General features: G+C 49.6%; 1 protein-coding gene across 3 annotated transcripts in view; it reads right to left on the bottom strand.

The window, feature by feature from the left end:
- RXRA (retinoid X receptor alpha) overlaps nucleotides 1–20,018 on the bottom strand; it is a 211,324-nt gene that overhangs the window by 59,825 nt on the left and 131,481 nt on the right. For all 3 annotated transcript variants that reach the window (XM_039506652.1, XM_039506653.1, XM_039506654.1), the window contains exon 2: nucleotides 7,537–7,802. In XM_039506652.1, the coding sequence (XP_039362586.1) occupies nucleotides 7,537–7,802 (266 nt within the window). The remainder of the gene's footprint in view (nucleotides 1–7,536; nucleotides 7,803–20,018) is intronic.

Genomic DNA, 20,018 nt, shown 5'->3' with positions numbered 1-20,018 from the left:
TCTCTGCATTTCTTCCATTAAAGCAAAAACCATCCGCTCCCTCTCTAGAGACGTGCACTGGTTTAAAAAGGTAAGTCTGATGGTTTCATTCATACTGGAGTACTGGTGTCCACACCTGGTGTCCACACTTCAAGAAGGCTATTGATAAATTGGAGGGGGTTCAGAGATGAGCCATGAGAATGATGAAAGGATTGGAAAGCAGGCCTGCTAGTGATAGGTTGCAGGAGCTCAATCTATTTTTCTTACCAAATAGAAAGCTAACGGGTGACTTGATGAGTCTAGAAGTACCTACATGAGGAAAAGAAATTTAGTAATAGAGGTTCTTCAGTTTAGCAGACAAATATCTAATGAGATCCAATGGCTGGAAATTGAAGCTAGACAAATTAAGAACAGAAATAAGATGTACATTTTTAACAGTGAGGATAATTACCCATTGGAAGAACTTACCAAGGGTTATGATGGATTCTCTGTCCCTAGAAATACTTAAATCAAGAGGGGATGTTTTGTTTTTCTTAAAAGATATGCTGTCGCTCAACCACTGCTATTGGATTTCAAGCAGGAATTAATCCAGGGAGGTCCTATGGTCTGTGTTATGCAGGAGGTCAGACTAGATGATGACAACGGTCCCTTCTGGCCTTTAACACTGCACATCTGTGATCTGAGGGAGCGTGTCTGTCAGATGATTAATAACCACAGAAAGGAGCAAGGTAAATCCACCCGCAAGAGAGAGTTTTAATTCTCCTCCCTACCCCACCCAAAAGCCCTGCCTGGTTTGCTGAGGAAATGACAGGTCCTTAGGACCTCTGGGCCCCATCCTTCGAGGTAAGGACATAAGAATATATGAACATCTGTACGGAGGATCCACAGGTTCATCTGAGATATACGAGAATCTTCAGTGCCATTCAGTTACCATGGTGATGAGTATGGGCTAAAACCCCTAAATGGATAATAGACAGATGGAAGACATCAAAGGGATGGACACACAGACAGATTTCCATGGGATTAACTGCGATGGTCACACAAAACTCAGACGCTGACATTTTTTATGGAGTAAAACCCCTGTACGCCTAGGACTTTCGAGCTACCACTTTGCCACACAGACGTCACAGCCTCGGTCGGGGTAGAAGTCAGGGCCTACTGCTCCGAAGCCACAGGTCCTTGCCACTGGGGCTAAAGGGGAGTTCCCATTAGCTGGCAGAAGCACAGGGCCTATCACATACAGCCAAGTTGTTCTGATTACCTCCAGTGGAGGGCAATGGTGCTCATTCACATGTTGCCCATTCTCTACAATATTCAGTCCCCTTCTCACGAATGACCCTGCACTTTTGGTTCCTCAAATGCCCATGGCAAAATCTGCATTTCCCGTCTTGCCCGCCTCCGACACTCCTTCTGAATCAGCTGATGTGGTCTCCTCTCTCGATCGATCATCCCTTCTTCCCCATCCTGTCTCCGTTAAGACTTCTGCTGAACCACTCCACTGTTCCCTTTCAGCTGACTGGCACGTTTCCTGTGCAAATCTAGGAACACAAGGGTGTTTGAAAATCTCTTCTCTGTTCTGTTCAAACTGTCCTGTTGGCAGCTGTCCTTGAGAGAGGGAGGAGGGGGGAAATTTGAAACAGAAATGCTACTGAGTGCAAGATTCATTTTCTGAGAGTCTCAGTATTAGTGCCCCCAGAATATTTGTGATCTCCCCTTTCTTACTAGCACCCTAGGCCCCAAAATACACAGTACTGGATTTTTATTCCAAAATGGGGGAGAGGAAAAGGAGGAGTAAAGCAGGCTTGGATCTCAGGACTAAAAATTGTGTTTCCCTGGGTCCTTCTGTTAAATGCTTTGAGCTGATTTTACTTGAGGACATGGTGGGTTCTCCATCACTTGACATCTTTAAATTAAGACTGGATGCCTTTCTGGCTCTAGCTCAGCCAGAAGTTATGGACTTGATGAAGGAACTACTTGGTCAAATTCCATGGCCTGGTTTATTTGGAAGATGAGATTAGATGATCATAATTGTCCCTTCCAGCTTTAAAACCTATGAATTAGATAAGGATCTACACTTTGAATCTTCATAAGATTTAGGAACAATCAGACCCAACAGTTTGCTTCAGCGCCTTATAGGAAAATAGGTCCGATTGCAAAATGCAGCTGATGATTATTAAACATCTTTCGACAGCACCCATCACCACAACATCTGGGTACCCTAATAAGGTCAAACAACATCAGCTGCCTGTTGAAGATGAAAGTTTTCTTCACCCTCCCAGTAAGCTGCCTTTCTTCAGTGCTCAGGTTTCTCCAATGTTTGTTGAGTGGCCTACAACAAACACAGTTGTTGGGTTGTTTTTTGTTTTTTGGGGGGTATAGGGTTGACGCATTTGTTAAATCTGGAGTCGTATCTTGTAGAGCTCCCTAAGGGAAGGGGTGAAAGCTGGTCTCCTGTAGAAGTAATTCCCCAGCTCTGATCAGTGCAAATTCAAACCTGTGCCCCTCAGTCAAAATGTTCTGGTGTGTTATGGGGAGCGGACAGACAAGTTCTCACTGAGATAGTCAGTCCCAAGCCCATATCAGGCTTTGAAGATGAAGAGTGGACCGGAATTTGAGTGGCAACCAACATACCAAAGAAGCTCTGGTTATGGCACTCACGTTCATCTTGTCTAAGAGGCACCACTTTCTGCTGCAGCTTCTGGCGTGACCTTTAGAATCAGGCCCAGATGGGAGCACATTGCAGCAGTGGTCCAGGCTGCAGGTTCCCAAGCAAGAATCGCTGTTGCTAGGTCTGCCCTGGAGAAGAATGGTACAGTCGAAGGTGATCAAAGATGTTTCTGGCTGTATGGGCCACCAGGAGCAGGGAAGAAAATCCAGACAGCAGGTCCCACTTGGACTGCTGGGCAGCAGGCACCTTCGACAAGCAGGGGAGAAGACTTAATATATGCAGAGAAGGGAAGGCTGGTCTAACGGCCAGATCCAGTGGAAAGCACCATTGTCCCCCTTGGCACATGGCTGGGGTCAGCAGTCCCTGGTTCTTCGCCTGCCTGTCCCCTAGGGGCTGGGACCCAAATCTGACACAGGGAGTGTTCCCCCATGAATCAGCAGGAGCCCCAACCAGCTGCTGAGTCAGCACACGGGAATGGGAACCACCTCCGTTTCCTCTTTCAGCGGCTGCCCGAAACCACAGGCAGGCTACACGTGCACCTCTCGGTTCCCACACTCTGCCCTGGCGCCTGCTGCTCCTTCCTCTTGGGTTTAAGGCTGCAGAGCAAAAACCTGAAGCTGGGGTAGTGAGAAAACCAGCCAGCCTGGGCCAAAGCGTCACCCTCATCGCCATATGGAACCTAGTTCTGCTTTTGGTGAGCACAAACTCAGCTCAGTGAGCGCAATGGAGGGCCACAGGGCCGATGACAAGGAAGTGCTGTGAGTCAGCTCACAGTGGAAGTGGGCAGCATTGCCTAGCAATTGGGACAAGTTACTGCACATCAGGACTCCTGGGTTCCATTCCTCTCTCTACTATTGACTTTGTTTTAAGCTCTGGGGATCCAGGTCCTCTCTGTTGGGGCCTGCTGGCAGCCAGGTCTAAAAACCGCTGCAGAGTCCACAGATGGCCTCGAAAAGAATAAATCGTGTCTGAAGGAATGAGGCAGCTTTGAGAGAGTAGCCACAGCCTAACTCGGTGTCTGATCTCTCCTGGTTTCCCCCAGGCATCTGCAGAGCTGCTACAAGAAATGCCTGGGGGGGTCTGCCGCAGTCGTACAGGCTGCTGCTGCTTCTCCAGCTTTGCATCTGGGTCCTGTGAATGGCACTGAAGTGTGCAGAAGAAGGGGTTATGAAAATATACTCAAATGTAATTTATTTTCTTTCTTTCTTTGTCTTTCTGTCTTTCTTGTATATGTTCTTCAGAGATTCCTGGGGTTGTCAAGAAAAAAATGACGATCCCATAAATTTTTTAAAAAGAGCTAAGTCCTGATTTGTTTATCAGGACTCCTGGGTTCCATTCTTGGCACTGCTAGGGACTCACCATCGGACCGGATTTTCATCAGAATTCAACACACTGGATGTCACCCTGGAAATGGCTGGATGCTGAGCCCTTTTGATGTCATATGCACACACATGTGCGTGCAAGAGAAAGCCCTTTCACTAATCTTGCCCTGGGATCTTCTGAAATCCTGCTCTGCGTGGCCTGCGGCAGACTTCTTGGCCTCTCGGTGCTCTGTTTGCCCGTTGCTAAAACAGAGGTGACGGTACCTACCTCACAAGGGGGTGCTCTCCGAGGCTGGAATGTTTGAAAAGCAGTTTGGGATCCCTGGATGACAGAATCCAGTAAGCGTGAGGCATAGCACGGCTACCCACTAGAATACTGGAGTGACACACAGGGCATTTGGGGCACGAGTCCTGCTCCAGCAGGACTGACTTGCTCACTCCCTTTTATTTCTGGATCATTCACGAGAGGGACAATAGGGAATGTTGCAGGCCAGATCAGTAGAGCTGTGCAGGGGGCCCCAGAATGGAATAGCCGGCCGAGACTGCAGTGCAGATTAGAAGTGAGGTGCATCAACAGGACTGGAATAGCAGAGGGGAAGTGAAGGGTACTGGCAAGTGCTACCAGCTCCTCAAGTGCCCCAAAGAAATCAGAGAGGCCAAGCTCTGCCCTCTGGATGCAGCTGGAAGCTACAGCCCTGTTTCCCCTAAACGCCATTTCCCTTCCTCCTGAAACATTCTGCCCTGGCCCAGCCCAGCACTACGGAAAGTCTGGGGAAGACCCTTGCTGGCCCAACCCCTGGCCTTTCTTTAGCCCCATCCACAAAGCTTATGGGCACCAGCGTATGTTCATCAGGGACAGAATGTTCCATGGGAGAGAGAACAAAACAAACTTTGCAAAGGAGAGCGAGCGGGGCTGGGAGGCATACGGCTTCGCGGCTCTTCGCCCGGCACACCTCATCCTCCTGGTGTCCTTCTGCTCTGCTAGGTTTCCAGCTCTAACGAGGCGTCGTCTGATGGCAAGTGGCATCTGCCATCTGATTCAAACCACCTTCCATCAGTGCCATCTCCACTCTGCAATGCGGGGGACACGCTTCATTAACCCTGGCGCTTTGTGGACTGGTACGACAACAAAGGGAAATTGCGTTCCTCTCCTGCCTGCCTGCCCTCCCTGTGCTGTGATGATGGGGACTGCCTCCCTCCCATCTCACTGCAGGCTCAGGTAGGGCCTTCTGCCCCTAACGATGACGGGGACCTAATGCTCACAGACAGGGGACAGATGGCAAAAGCCATTAGACTGAAAATATCATAACTGTCTCCTCCAGGAAAACCATTTAAGACAGGCCATGAGCAAATGACAGGCACTCTTGGTACACCGTCAGGGTGAATGCTTGGGCTCTGCTAAGCACCATCTGATGCGCTCTCCGTTCCCCTTTTCTGTTCTGCGGCTTCTCGTTTCAGTTCCTCTGTCTCGTGCATCTCTGCTTCCTAAAATAACCGCGGCGTGTCATTGAAACGCTGGCGATGTCGCCCCTTCCCATCCCAACCTCGCACTCTCTCCCGCTCGCTGCTCACACACTCGCATTGTTACATCTCTCCCGCTGCCCTGGCTTCGTGCCACAGATAGTTGTGAAGTGTTGTTTCAGTTCTCCCCTCCTGGCCCTAAAGTGGAAGGCAGCCTGTCTACCCAAGATGCTCACTGTTGACACCATGCTAGGGATAGGCATATGTAGTGGACAGAGCACCAGACTGGGAGCCAGGGGACGTGGGTCCTGGGGTTGGCAGAGTGGAGGAGGACTCGGAGCAGGGGCAGGGGCTGTGGCATGTGCTCTGGCAATTCTGCAACCCTGCAAAGCCCCACAGGGTCCATAAATCAGAGCAGTCGTTCTGGCTGCCCTAGGTGGCATCAGGGGCCACAGTGGCCCCAGAAGCCCCTGAACAGACACATGCTGTTCTCCTTCTGTCCACGTACCCGCACCTGGGCAGGGATGAATTTCTCACTATGTAGCTATAGCGATTGACACCCGCGGCACCGCCCTACCCGGCACCAGACATGTGGCTACGGACGAGGTCTCCATCCCCATGCTGGGACGGTCGGTGCTGACAGAACGCCAGCAGACTCGGGCTGATTTAGGACAGGACTCTTGTCTATCCCCGCACCCCTACGCTGTCCTCTGGGGCACAAAGATGGAACCCTGAGGGCGATGAATGGGCTGGGGGGCAGAGGGGCCCAGCCTCTGTAGCTCCATCTCAGGCAGGCACAAAAGGCCGCTCCCCCCATCCCCAGCAAAGAAAGTGGTTATCCCAGAAAATAAATCAGGCTGATATAAAAATAAAGGTGCCGGCAGGTGTTTGACTCCCAGAGAGGCTGTGAAATAAATAAAGCAGCAGCGAGCGGCAGGTGGTAGCCAACTCCTTAATCTGCCCTTTTGCTCAGCGAAATACGCAGCCGGCCAGCAACAGGTGGCAGGGCCTAGGGGCGGCTCTCCCAGCTCTTGCTATTTTTAAAAAGGGGCTTATCTCTTTATAGCTGGAGATTTTTACATAATCTTCAGGCAGCAAACCCCAGCACTTCCCTGCACCAGGGGAGGGAAGGGGAACACATTCAGCCTGGGAGACAAGAGGGAGCAGTATACAGGGGCTATACAGAAAAGTCTCCTGGAGGGGCCACCAGAATGGCACTATACCCAGCCTGGGGGCGTATGATAGTTCTGGCTCTTCTCAGCTCCAGGATGGGACGGCCCCAGCACCAGCACAGGTGTTAAAACAGCCTCAAGGCTGCTCCAATGTATGCCAGGAGCAGGGCAGGTCCCCAGCTGGCCCTGTCTCCCATTCTGTTCCTGGCTCATCCCAGGATGGAAGCCCTTAAATCCAGTTGTCCCATTCTGCTCTCAGAGACACCAGTCTCTAGCAGGGACGGCTCCACTGACATCAATCAACTAGCTTTGCAAAGGGTCCCAAATGTGCTTGCACCCGCCCTGCTCCTAGGAGAGGCACCGGCTGTACTTGTCATTCGGCTTTTCAGGTGGATTTTTCCTGTTGACCAGGACTGTTTTTTTAGATGGCCGAGTGACTGTGTCCCCATCGCAGCCCAGCCAAACAGCCTGACAATGTCCCTTTCGGGTGACGTCTTTCACTAATGCCGGAGGCTGACTCTTTTCTCACATACACGGGTGCAACTCGGGAGCATGCCCCTGGGATCCACAGTGGTACACGGGGCTGAGTCTAGTGTAAGCGAGAGGAGAACCAGGCACAAGGTTTGTAAAGCCAAGTTCCCATCCCTGATTGTACTGAGCCACCGCCCTGCAGAATTCCATGAGTCCGGGTGCACCACGCAGGGAACCTTGCTCCTGTTTGGAGGTGTCCGGCTCTGGACGGCTCCCATCTGTGTAGTTCAGAACTCGATCTGGAATCAGAAGGCCACACCGGCTGATCTGGTCCGGGGCCTTGGTCTGGGCTCATCGCTACTTTTTCATAATCCATGTGGATAAGATGCTTTTCATTTCCCACGGTTTGTAAATAAAACCCTTCTCCTCCCCCACAGCCCACAGCTCTCTCCTCCCTGCTCACCTGTGGGCTGCCGGTTCCGAATCCAAGGCTAGGGGTTGAAGGGACAGACATCGAGTGAGGCCCCATGGGGGAGTTGATGACAGAGAAAGGAGGGCCCATGCCATTGATGGGGGAGCTCAGAGTGCTGATGGGTGAATGGAGCTGACCCGGAGAGCCCAGCGAGGAGCCAATGCCTGGCCCGATGGATGGATGGAGGGAAGGTGCGGCCATAGATCCCCGGCCAGTCGGAGAGTTCAGGGACGTGGAATTGACTTGAGTAGAAAAATCTGTAAAACAGAAAGGAAATGTTGTGGTTTAAAACCCCGTCTGTGGCATTCTGAGGGGATCTCTCCTGAGCAATCATGCTGCATGCTTAACGAGCTGGCCCCTAGCTGCGTTCCGCTAACGATGCCCATCCTCCAACTTTCCCTCAGACACCTTTGTGCTATCTTCCAGGCCACCCCCATGAAAATCTGAACGGCCACTAGAAAAATCTGAACGGCCACTGTCCTTAAACCCGTCCTTAGAGCACCCCTCCCACAGGTGATGGGCTCAAAACCTTTGACAACGGCGAGGCAGCTGGTGTGTGGAGGCCACTGCTTATAACACCCATTCCAGTTGCCTCACTGTTACCTTTGTTCTGCCTTGGATGTTTGTTGTATCCACTTACACTTACAATTAGGAAAAAGCAACCCCCACAGCTCCTGGGTGTGGTGTTCTGTCCCGTCTAGTGGCACCGAGACCACTTACAGACTAATGAGTCTGCCACAGCCTTAGCTAAGAGCCAAGTGGCTTTTAGCTCATGCAGTAGAGGCTCATGCATTTAGCTCCAGAGATCCCAGGTTCAATCCCGCCCGCCGATGACCAGCGTCTGTTGGTGTTACACAAGCTCTTTGGGGCTGAGATCAACTTTCCATTGTGTGTGGGCAATAGCTCAATGGGGCCTCTGGCACCACCCCGATAATGACATTATTAATCAAGGCAGGTTGTATGTCCGTGAATGAGGGATGTACTTTGGTGCCACTCTGTATGTGGGCTATTTGTGTGGTATTTTGGGAGGGTTGTGTGTTTATGTATCCATGTAGGGGAGGAGGGGTTGTGTTTGTGTTTGTGTCCATGTGTGGGGGGGTATGGTTTGTGTTCATAAGGCAGAAAGTGTGGGTTTGTGTGGCACATGCGTATGTGGAGGAGGGGTGCGTGTGTGTATGTGAGTGAGATAGGGAGCTGCGTGTTTGCATGGTATGTTTGTGGGGCGGAAGTGTGTGAGATAGGGGAGCTGTGTGTTTGTGTTTGTGGGGCGGAAGTGTGTGTGTGTGTGTGTGAGATAGATGGGGTGCTGTGTGTTGTTGTTTGTGGGGTGAAAGTGTGTGTGACAGGGGAGTTGTGTTTGCATGGTACGTGTTTGTGGGGAGGAAGTAAGTGTGTGTGTGTGTGAGATAGATAGGGGAGTTGTGTGTTTGTGCGGTGGAAATGTGTGTGCAGGGGAGTTGTGTTTGCATGGTACGTGTTTGTGGGGTGGAGCGTTTGTTTGCTCATGGACTCCAATGAGCACAGGCTGCCCAGGTTCCTATGCCTGGCTTGCATTTCCCTGGGTCACTCCATGCTCTTTCAGGACTTTGAACTGGAATTCAACTTTGCTTGGGAGTGTTCTGTGAGCAGTGTCCCCACACCCCCAACTGCTCTGCAGTCCCGGGAGAGTGGGGGGATGTTTAAAAATAGACTCCAACTCTATGGAGAGGAGACGGAGCCATTCCTGGCACATTTCCTCCTCATCCTGTCATGCTGCCTGAGAAACAGCAAGGAAGAGAAGGGCTCTTAACGGTGCTTTCCAAAGGCTGTGGTGAGAAATCGCATGACAGGGTGTTTGGCTGCTGGGGAAGCACCTCAGACAGTCCCCATTTGAGGGTGAGAGAGGGGAGTTAAGAAGAAACCCCAAGCCTGAGTCCATGTGATTGCTGTCTCTGGCCTAGACGTGTGATTGCATCTACAATCGTCTCCCAGTGCTGGATTAACGAATTTTGAGGCCCTCTGCACTATGGAAATTGAGGGGCCCCCACCTTCACTCAAATTTGGCCTTCGTCTCCTCTCCTCCGCTCCCGGTTATATGACCCAAGCCAAACCTGAGTGGTGCTGTGACCATATGTGCCAGGCTGCACGGTCACCCCCAGCCAGTGGTCGGGGGACCCCTGAGATGGGGGACCTGTGCAAGTCCACTGAGTGCACATTGGTTAATCCAGGCCTGGTCCCACCTTTGTTGTCCCAGTTTTATCCCTGCAGAATATGAGGCCCAGAGACAGGAAGGCTCAAATTTGCAAAAGTGGCCACTGATTTGGGGTGTCTCCATTTTTTGGAGTCCCCAAATTAGTGGACGCTTCTGGAAACACTGTCTTTTGTGATTTGCCCAAGAGCTGCACAGCTGGGCTGGAGGAGAACCCAGCAGCTGACTCCCCAGGCGGGTTCTTCTCTTCAACCGATGTCACAACACTGTAACTCCACTGGCTTCAGAGGTACTGCTGACGTACGCCCATCTAAGAAGAGAGGCAGTCCCCGGCTCAGACCACTAGACCATCTGCTGGGCCTGAATGTGATCTCAACAACACCAATGAGCAGAGAGCAAGCCCTCTGACCCTTAATAAACAGAATGCCATGTCAATATAGTGCCGGGGGGTTTCTGAGTAATAGAATACAAGTTTTTGCAGACACAAAGAAATATACTTCGTGGTTCTATGGCAACTCTCATCTGAAAATGTTTCACCATTGCCCATTCAGTCAGTCAGTCAGTCAGTCAGATGATATTCACTGCAGGCAAGGAAATATTATCTCTGTTTTCAGCGGGGGAAACAGAGCTAGAGAAGTGACGTTTTTTCCCCAAACTTCGCATGTCAAGTCAGCTGCAGGGTCAAGAACAGACACCCTGGAGTCCTGAGTCCCAAGTCTGTGCTCTAACCACTAGTCGAACTGGCCCCTGTAGGCCTGTTTGGGCAACCTGATTAATTCAGATGCTGACACTGCCGCAAAAAGTCTCATTGGCTGCCTGGCTGACCAGTGACCAGGGCCTGTTTACAGGCCGGCTCTATGAAGGTAGGACACAGAAGCTTGCTTAGGGAATCCCTCTGCCTGAAGAGGCATCACAATGGGGCGTCATGCAGCAAGGCCCTCTCAAGCCAAGCAACAAGCCAGACAAAGGACTGCTGTGTCCTCTCCCCGCTGAGCGCTCCAATCCCATTTTGTAATCCCTTGTAGGCTGGTTCCCATTGTGTCTGGCAGGCAGCGAAGTTGTAGACATAACAGGATTACAAATGTGAAGAAAGAGGCTCCCTCCCTGAGGAGATAATTCTTAAACCTCCCAGCCAAGGGCAGAAACTGGCTCCCAGGATGCTCGAACACAAAAGCGGGAAAGGATTAGGCTCCAAAACCCTGCGTTGCAGCTGAAGTTTCAACATCTTCCATGGAGGTTTCTTTTCCTGCTGGTTGCTGTGACATCATGGGACAGGTGGCTGTGGAAAGTCCAGCCTGGACTCCTCGCAACTGGGAGAAGGTGTGCAACGTGTAGGATGCAGCATGTGGCACAAGTGATCCGACCCTGCACACTCATGCCTGGCCTACAGTGGCCCGGGTCCCAGATGCACACTAATGCCCTGGGCTAGTGGAGAAAACAAGACCACGCCCAGTGTCTGATGCCTGGAAGTTCCTGGCATAAATCCCCTCCTCATCATCACCCACGCTCCACCATCCGAACTTGGGATGAACTGGGTGAGTGTCAGGGTTTCAGTCCCTGTGTACTTTTCATTTGGATGTAGCCCATGGAGGGCCTCATGCCTCCCCTCTTCCCCCCGAGTTCCAGGTTTGCATTTGACACTGTCGGTTTTACCGGGGTTCGGTGCAAAATCGCCAACTGGCCCCGGGACTGGGAACCTTGGCAACCCCTCTGTGGAATCTGGGTGGAGTGACAAGTTTGCAACAAAGCATGAACCCAGGCAAGTTTCTTGTGCTTTCAGAATTTGTTGCAGGCATTTAACACGGATCAAGGGAGGGCTCTCTTGCTCTGCCACTTGGTTCAGAAACAGCTCAAAGGAAAGATGGTCCTGTGTTATATAACACAGGCCCGGGACTCAGGTCTCCTGACTCTGCCACGATATCATGCTCCCCACCCAGGGAATAGCGATCTTAAGCAAATCACTTAACTTCTCTGAACCCCAGGCCCTGTCTACCCTACAATGGCACAGTTATGGAGCTGGAGCTGTGTTGCTGTAGTGCCGTAATGTAGATGCTTCCTATAGCGAGAGATCAGGTTTTTTCATTGCTGTAGGAACTCCACCTCCTCACGCGATGGTAGCTAGTTTGATGGAAGCATTCTTCCATCAGCCTAGCTGTGCCTATACCGGGGACTAGGTCGACACAACTATGGACTTCGGGGTGTGAATTTTTTTTCACAACCCCTGAGCACTGTCAATGTGTATTCCAGGCCTCAGGTTTCCCAGCTGTACAGCAGGGATAACAATACAAATCCACCTCTCTGGGGTTTGGCTAGACAGAGGCTCACACTGACTTAGCAATGAAAAAACAGTACTGCTCTAGTCCGCTCTTCTAACTCTTCCCCGGCACACCCCGGGATGGAACGCAGGCTGCTCCATTTCCTCCCATGGGCTCAACCCGCTTGACTCCCAGAGGCACTGCTCCAGTAATGTATGCCGTCAGAGCACTGCTAAGGGCATGGCGGGAAAGGAGCTAATAAACCAACCAGATGAGCGGCACAACGAACCACTTGAATGCAAAAGGGAGCAGGGGCAGAACAACAGAAGCCCTCAGCAGTGGAGCCGAGATGCTTCCTGCCACGAGGCGCCCAGGTCCTCTGTTGTGTGGTGGGTACTCGGGATGAGTCTGACTGAGGTGTTCTTCCCAGCCACCTCCACGAACCACCTCCCACTCTAGCCTGCACATCTCACAAGACGTTCCAGCCAGGGCGGCCCCCTATAAGCGTCCCACGGGTTTCCCCATTTCCAGCCTTATGAGCCACTCTTGACAGTTACACCAAAGAGCCAGCCAGAGGATTCTAGTCAGGATAAGGCCCATCTCCCCCACCCTCTACTTCCCCCTCCATACCCCCGCGAGCCCCAATGTGAAATGAGTTCAGTGGGTGTCAGCCCTGTTCCCCAAGGGACAAGTCTCCACATGGCAAAAAACACTACCGCAGTGGCACTACTTATCACAGCCATGGCTCTCTCTATGTCTGTCGATCCAACTTGGCTGGACACCGATCAATCTGTCCATCCGTCAGGGTAACCTATGGTGATTTATGCTTTGGCAGAGGGTGAGGATTGAGCTCCTCTCTCAGCCTTAGAGAGCATCCCTCCCGCCAGGGCAGGGCTAAGGCACCTGGGTAGGCCAGCATAGACGAAGCCCTTGCCTGGGCTCTAGCTGGATAAACAGAGGAGCATCATGGGCAGGACGGCAAGAAACTGCGACCAAGCAGTTTGAGCACCCCCAGGCAGGCCCCAAAGGAGCCAGGAATGGACAAGACCCGCTTTGGCTGATACCACCCAGAATGCTAGGTTGGAGAGATGGAGCTGAGGATCCAGGCTTTATCAGCTCCTAAGAGGTGCGCAGCAGAAAAGAAAAGGCTGGTGAACTGAAAGGAGAGCGACGGAAAGGAAGCTGGGTGAGGGGCAGGGAGGGTCTTTCCTTTTAAAACAAGGCCCTGAATATTTAAGGCAAATGCACGAAGTGGGGAAGGTCATGGGCAGGTTACTGGAGATCAGCCCACATCCAGCGAACGCTAACAGAAAACAAAGAGCTCGCTGGCCCCAGCCTGCTGTCCAAGCGCCTTTCCCAAAACACACGGCTACCTTTCAGTAAAATTAGAACCAAAAGCAAAACATCCCCCCTCCCCGGCCACCACACACACTCACTCTCCTGAACCGGCTTCTATTACTCATCCTGTTTACACATTGCTTTCCAAGCAGACACATTCCCAGGCACCCAGTGAGGAACTGGGCGTGTTTTCTGGGGCAGGTCTGGAGAAAATCATCTAGGCACCAAGAAAATGAAGACAATTTTTTTTGTGTGGACGAGAAACCTAAGTGTGAGTGCATGAATGTGTGGGTTTGTGTACATGTATGCATGCCTGTGCATTGTTTGGGTATGTTTCTGCTCACGTGTTGTATGTGCATGTTTGAGTGCAAGGGTATTGTGTATGTGCACATACATGGCCGTTGTTTGCATACGCGTGGATATATTTGGTTCTTGTGTGCACGTGTTGTGGGTTTGTGTACTTTTGGGGACATGTGCACACGTGTGTTTTGTTCATTTGTGCTCACGTTTGCACAGGTGTGTTTATCAGAGAAAACCATGCTTCTTCAAATCTGAACCAGATCTGAATTTTTTAGAAGGCCTCTCTATTCATAACAGGAAAGACTCAACCCCTGGAACCAAACAGCCCTTGAACTCTGGGTGCTTAAAATCCTAATCCAAATATCGCTATCTTGCCTAGTGCTGTCTCACAGCTAGTCTTAAAGAGGTGGTTGAACAGGGGATGATCAATAACATTTCACCGCACATGGAATTTTCATTAAAACAATAAAAAAGGGAAAGGAAACTTTCAATTAATTTCACTTCCCATTTCCCAACCAGCTCTCGTGCACACGCTTTTGTGTATGTGGATGGGTACAGGTGTCAGGTGTATTTTTCACAGTCACCACTCCCTCACCAGGATCAATAAACCTCTGATCTCATAGGAGACTGCGGGATCTTGATTCTTACAGGTGCGATAAGAGCCGAGCAGCTCAAGGGCTCGGTAACAAGGCTTATGCCCCCAAGTCACCGGTTAGGAACCCAGTCTAGGTCGGTAGAGACTGACCTCTGCTCATTGAGCCGTGTAGAATGGATTTGGGGGGTCTTAGTCAGCCCCAACAGAGCAGTGCCCATGTCATACAAAAACCACGACACTAATTGTCCCCTTTGTTCGCACTCTCAGCCAAAAGACCAAGGACTGAATAGAGCATTGAGACTGAGTTACTCACCCCTGCAAGGGCTCTCTCCATGCTTGGGTTAAGGCACATTGACAGGGAGGTTGGATGTCATTGCCTTTCACTGTACATGCTCTGTGCAAAAATACAAGGTCTGACTGCTAAGTTTTGCCCACATGCTCAGGGTCTAACTGGTCGCCATATTTGAGGGTGGGAAGCAATTTTTCCCTGTGGTCAGATTGGCAGAGACCTTGGGTGGGGGATGGGGGATGGGTCACTTACAAGTTTAAACTAGTGTCAATGGTGAATTCTCTGTAACTTGCAGTCCGTGATTTGAGAACTTCAGTAAGTCAGCCAGAGGTTATGGGTCTATTACAGGAGTGGGCGGATGAGGTTCTGTGCCCTGCAATGTGCAGGAGGTCGGACTAGATGATCATGATGGTCCCTTCTGACCTTAAAGTCTATGAAATGCCGATCTCCAAGAACGTCAGTCTGGAATGTTTCACCAGCACTGAATTCGCATTTGCTTTTTCTTTTCTTATCTTTTTTCTAAAAAACGCAAAAAACCCAACAAGAGTCCACTCTAGACTAACACAGATGTTACCAGGCCCTTGGCATAACCATTTCCAGCAGCAAAGTTCTGTCCTGGGAAAATCATGACTCAGGGCATCAAGGAAGCTGAAGTAGCGAGCTGTGTGCGTAACACCTTTAATCCACAGCTGACCTGACAAAACCCTTATGCAGCTTTCGAAATGCATTTCTCATCCAAAGAAGCCCTTTTCTCATCTCAGTGAGGATGCTACAGCAGCAACCTCCCAAGGAAAATAGTCTCAGCCGTGAATGTGAGTCTCTGTACCCCAGACGGTCACGAAGGCACATAGTGACTTGCACTGGGGATGGGTGTTAGCACCAGAGGAAGAGATTGCCCAGCTTTTCCCTGGCTCTCTCCTTTATCAACACCTGTTGCTCAAAACCATAGGCTCAAAGAGGGATTTAATACATGTTCTAAAGGACTTAAATTCTTATTATAGTAGGGGGAAAGGACAAGCAACACCAAGGTTCATTCACTCCTTATGCACACAACAGCCTCTATGAAAAGTCAAGAAGAGGATGGCAAATTCCACAGGAAATTCACCCTTTCTGGACTATATCTTTGAAGGTCAGGGCCATCCTTTATCTGGCACGCTACCAGCACAGCAGCAGTCATGCAATTACAAGGCACAAACCTATTTCTTATTTTTGGTGGGTGGGTTTGTAATTATTAGTGAACCGTGCAATTAAAATACATGGAGGTCCTGACCTAATGACAAAGAATGTATGGGCGCTCCTGCCTGGGACAGGTTCCTGCGTCTGTCTCTCTTCTCTCTCCTTTCTTTGTCATCCATCTCTTCTTTCTCTCTCCCCTTTAGCTGGGTCAGCACCATCCAAGGAGGATGCTCAGTCAAAATGCATCAGAGAGCCTCATGCACAGAGCAACTAGCAGGAGGAAACTCACTAGTGACTGCAGCTGGCTGTGGGCTTGAGTGGCTGCAGGTACAGGCCTTTCTTATCCTCTAGGCTTCTGGGGCCAGAGTGCACCCTGGCAGGAGGAGGATTAGCTACCAGCACTGGGCCAACAAGTCATGCCAGACCCAACACAAGGGCATGTGGTGCTTTGACGAATGTGGCAGCCTTTGAATGCAATTGTTTCTCATCTCCCTTGCTGACTGATCTTCACCCTGGAGAGCCGCTATTTTTCCTTTCTCTTATTCTCTTTCCCTCTCTCAGTTGGTTTCTCTCCACACGGTGCCTTGAGAATGTTAATAAACTCTCCATGTTGTAAGTATTCCATTAAAAAAGAAACCACCTGTTGTACGTACCGAGAAGACCCAAATCCTTCTTAAAACAAATAACTCCACTGCGGGATCATTGTACAGCCACATTTTAAAACAGCCATTTCGCCCCCCAGGCACGGCACTGTTATGCCCCAATCCAGACCCATCCTGTTTGGTTTCAGGGTATATTTTGTGGGGATGCTAATGACCAAGGTTTTGTTTCCACGTCTTGTATACACCCAGGTGCCAGACTGTAGGCTGTGCCTGGCTGCTTTAACATGGCAGATGTAGGAGTGCACCACTTGGAGGTGCTCAGGAAGCGTGGCCCAATGGTTAGGGTGTTGACTTGGCAGACCTAGGCTATTCCTACAGCAGCACTGATGCAACTGCTCTGAGCCAATGGGAAAAAGCTCTCCCATCAGCTTAATCATTCCAGCCCCTGCACATGGCAGTAGCTAAGTCGGTGTAAGTTATGTTGCTCCGGGGTGGCTAATTCACACCCCTGAGTGACATAACTTATGTCGACTTAAGCTGTAGTGCAGTGGTTCTCAAACTTTTGTACTGGTGACCCCTTTCACATCACAAGCCTGTGAGTGCGACCCCCCCCCTTATAAATTAAAAAACACATTTTTATATATTTAACACCAGTCTAAATGCTGGAGGCAAAGCAGGTTTGGGGTGGAGACTGACAGCTTGCGACCCCCCATGTAATAACCTCGCGACCCCCTGAGGGGTCCCAACCCCCAATTTGAGAACCCCTGCTGTAATGTGTACATAGCCCTAGTTCATTCCCCTGCTCAGCTACAGACGTGGACAAGTCACGTGGTCTCTCTATGCCTCAGTTGCATGTCTGTAAAATGGGGACATAGTATTTCCCACCTCACAGCAGGGTTGTGCAGTGCTCAGATACTGTGGTGATGGGGGCCATATAAATGTGCAAAGTTAGATAGCTAAAAAAAAATTCCAAAAATTCAGTTCTGCATTTAAAAAAAAACTGTCAGAAAATAAGTAAACACAAAAGTGATGGGCACTGGTTGGACTGTGGCTAAAAGAGGGTTGGGTGTGGGGAGCATTTTCCAAGCACATTTTAAGTTAAACAAGGGAATTATTTATTCGCCTGGTACGCACTGTTCATTTTTCTTATGCAGTTCTGTCATTTGGAAACGGTTTTGTATGACTAGTTTGAGACCAAAATAAACTCTGTGTTATGTGTGCCTGTTTCTAAATCAAAGAAATACATTATCAAGGCATTTTCCCCTCCCGCTCCCTACCCTTAAATTGCAGCTATTTCTCTCTCTCTGCTTTCCTTTTCTAAGCACGGATGATCTTTACATATTCACAAGGCTCCCCACAACAGTTAGAAATCAGAGTTGGGTCTGTTAGGCAGCTAAATGAGTTGCAATAAAATTCTATTTTTTTCTCTTTTTTTTTTTAAACTAATCATGAAGCCACAAGCCACAAAGTCTGGACTGGACTTTTCCTAAAGTTCAAGGATGTTTAGATCCAGGAGGTTAGGTTTGACCTATTGTAGAGATAAGAGACCTGACTCTTTCTATCTTGGGTACTCATATGGGTTCCTATCACTTTAATAACTAAACACCTCACAGTCTTTAATGTATTTATCCTCAAAACACCCCTGGGAGGCAGAGCAGGGCAGCACTATTATCTCCATGGTACAGATGAGGCACTGAGAGGCTAACGGACTTGCCCAAGGTCACACAAGAAATCAGTGGCAGAGCTGCTAGCCAAGAGTCGGCTTAGTGTCTTGCCACTGGGCCATCTTTCCCCAACCTTCCCTATTGCCTTGCTCATTATGTCCTTGTTAGAGCCAATTGAAATTATTTAAATTTTGAACATGTTCAGTGAAAAAAGGGGACACGATTTCTGCACAGATTTACACTAAGTATTGTTCCATGTGTGAGCCAGCTCTAACTGCCATTCACACCGGTGCAAAGTGAACGTGAAATGCCACTATTCTGATTCCCCAGCGTTTCACACCCATTTGCACAGGTTACTAGAGTCTTGCTGCTAAGTCACAGCCCGATCCAAGTTCCACCAAATGTTGGGGGGTGTTCGAATGTGCAGGTCCCCTTGCGTTTGCTGCTGTTTTGGAGTTACACGCACTGAAAGCCGCTGAACAAAACTGATCCCTGAAGCTCATTTTGTCATGTGGTGCACTGGACGTGTTTCTTTTTTTGTTGTGTGTTGCCTTTATTGGGTGTCTCTGGACTGGGTTCCCTTATTATCCCTGAGGCCGGGTCTAAACTAGAAATGTTTGCCAGTATCAAAACATCAGTTAGGAGGGTGAGTTTGTTATAACATTTCGATACCAGCCAAAGCCCTAGTATAGACACAGTTATTCCAGCATAAAGATGCTTTTGCCCAGCCAGCTTATTTAGCTCACTGAACTGGTATAAGCTATACCAGCAAAAGCATTCTTTTGCCAGTATAAGCTACATCTATGCTATCATGGTTTGTCAGTCTAGCTACACTGGCAAACCTTTTCTAGTGTAGACCTGGCCTTGATCGAATACTTTCATCAAAAGCTGCATGGCTTAGCAGTTTGATGTGACACAGAGAGGATGTGAAAAATCAAGTCACAACGGATTCTTCTACCTGGGCTTCCTGCAGCCAACGAAGGCTGCATTCGCCGGGGCAAAACCAGAACTGTGTGGCAAAGAAACGACATCCGGGAAATCTGAAAGGCTGCCTGATGCTTCAGTTTTACATCTCTCTGTGGTCTCAATGGGGAGGGAGTGCGTCAGGCTTTCTGTTCGAAGTCCCACACGCGGATTGCAGCTAACCCCGGGAGTTCCAAACCCGGAAACTAACACAGATTTGAAAGGCAGCCCACACCCCAGCTCTTCCTTTTTTTAAATCTTTCTCAATCTCTCTTCCTCTAGTCAGAAAACAGATGAATTCTGGGTATTAAACAGCAGGAAATTCTAAGTTTGGGCGGCCACTCCCTTCCTTTATTCAACCCACTGCACATAACATCTGCAGCATTTGGAGGCCAATTTTCAAGGGCTGGGATTTTCAAGAAGGCTCAGACTCCTTTCCCCCTTGGCCTGCGCTTCTCGTTGTGACCCACAGTCAGATTCTCAAAAGAGCTCAGCACTCATCACGCACCCAACGGGTTGAGCTTTTGAAAACCTGGTCACCTATTTTAGGCCTAAATGGGAGCACAGCTCCTTTGAAAATCTAGTCCATAGCATGTACTAAAGATCATTCATTTTCCCAAAATCTCTGCAATAACAACTATATTGTTGTTGTAGGCTGCTATATTCTAGCATGCCTTTCATCCAAAGAACCTAAAGTGGCTGACAAACTTTGCCAATGTACATTAAGGGATTACCAAAATGCAGCCATTTCTGGGGTAGACTGTGGCGGCTGCCTACTGCACACACCAACACTACACAATGGTATAGGAGAGAAAGCAGCAACGACTATTGTACTGAGTTGTGACACTGTAGGAAAAAATTCAACACACTCAGAATGAACACAGCTGAGGGAACTGAAATTTGGCCAGAACATCAGAGCTGACCCCAGCATTCATGTGAAAATTGCCTCCAGGTATTTAATGACCACAAGGGGTCAGGACTTCACTTTTATGCCGGATGAGAGACAAGCATCGAAGAGTGGGCTTATTTGGAGTCTTTTATTTATATAGATTCTGGCCCACTGTCTTTAAGGAGAGCAGCTCCTGATTTACACCAGCACAGCT

The sequence above is a fragment of the Mauremys reevesii genome, linkage group 19, assembly GCF_016161935.1.
Source record: "Mauremys reevesii isolate NIE-2019 linkage group 19, ASM1616193v1, whole genome shotgun sequence".
Lineage (NCBI taxonomy): Eukaryota > Metazoa > Chordata > Testudines > Geoemydidae > Mauremys > Mauremys reevesii.
This window is presented reverse-complemented; position numbering and strand designations above follow the sequence as displayed.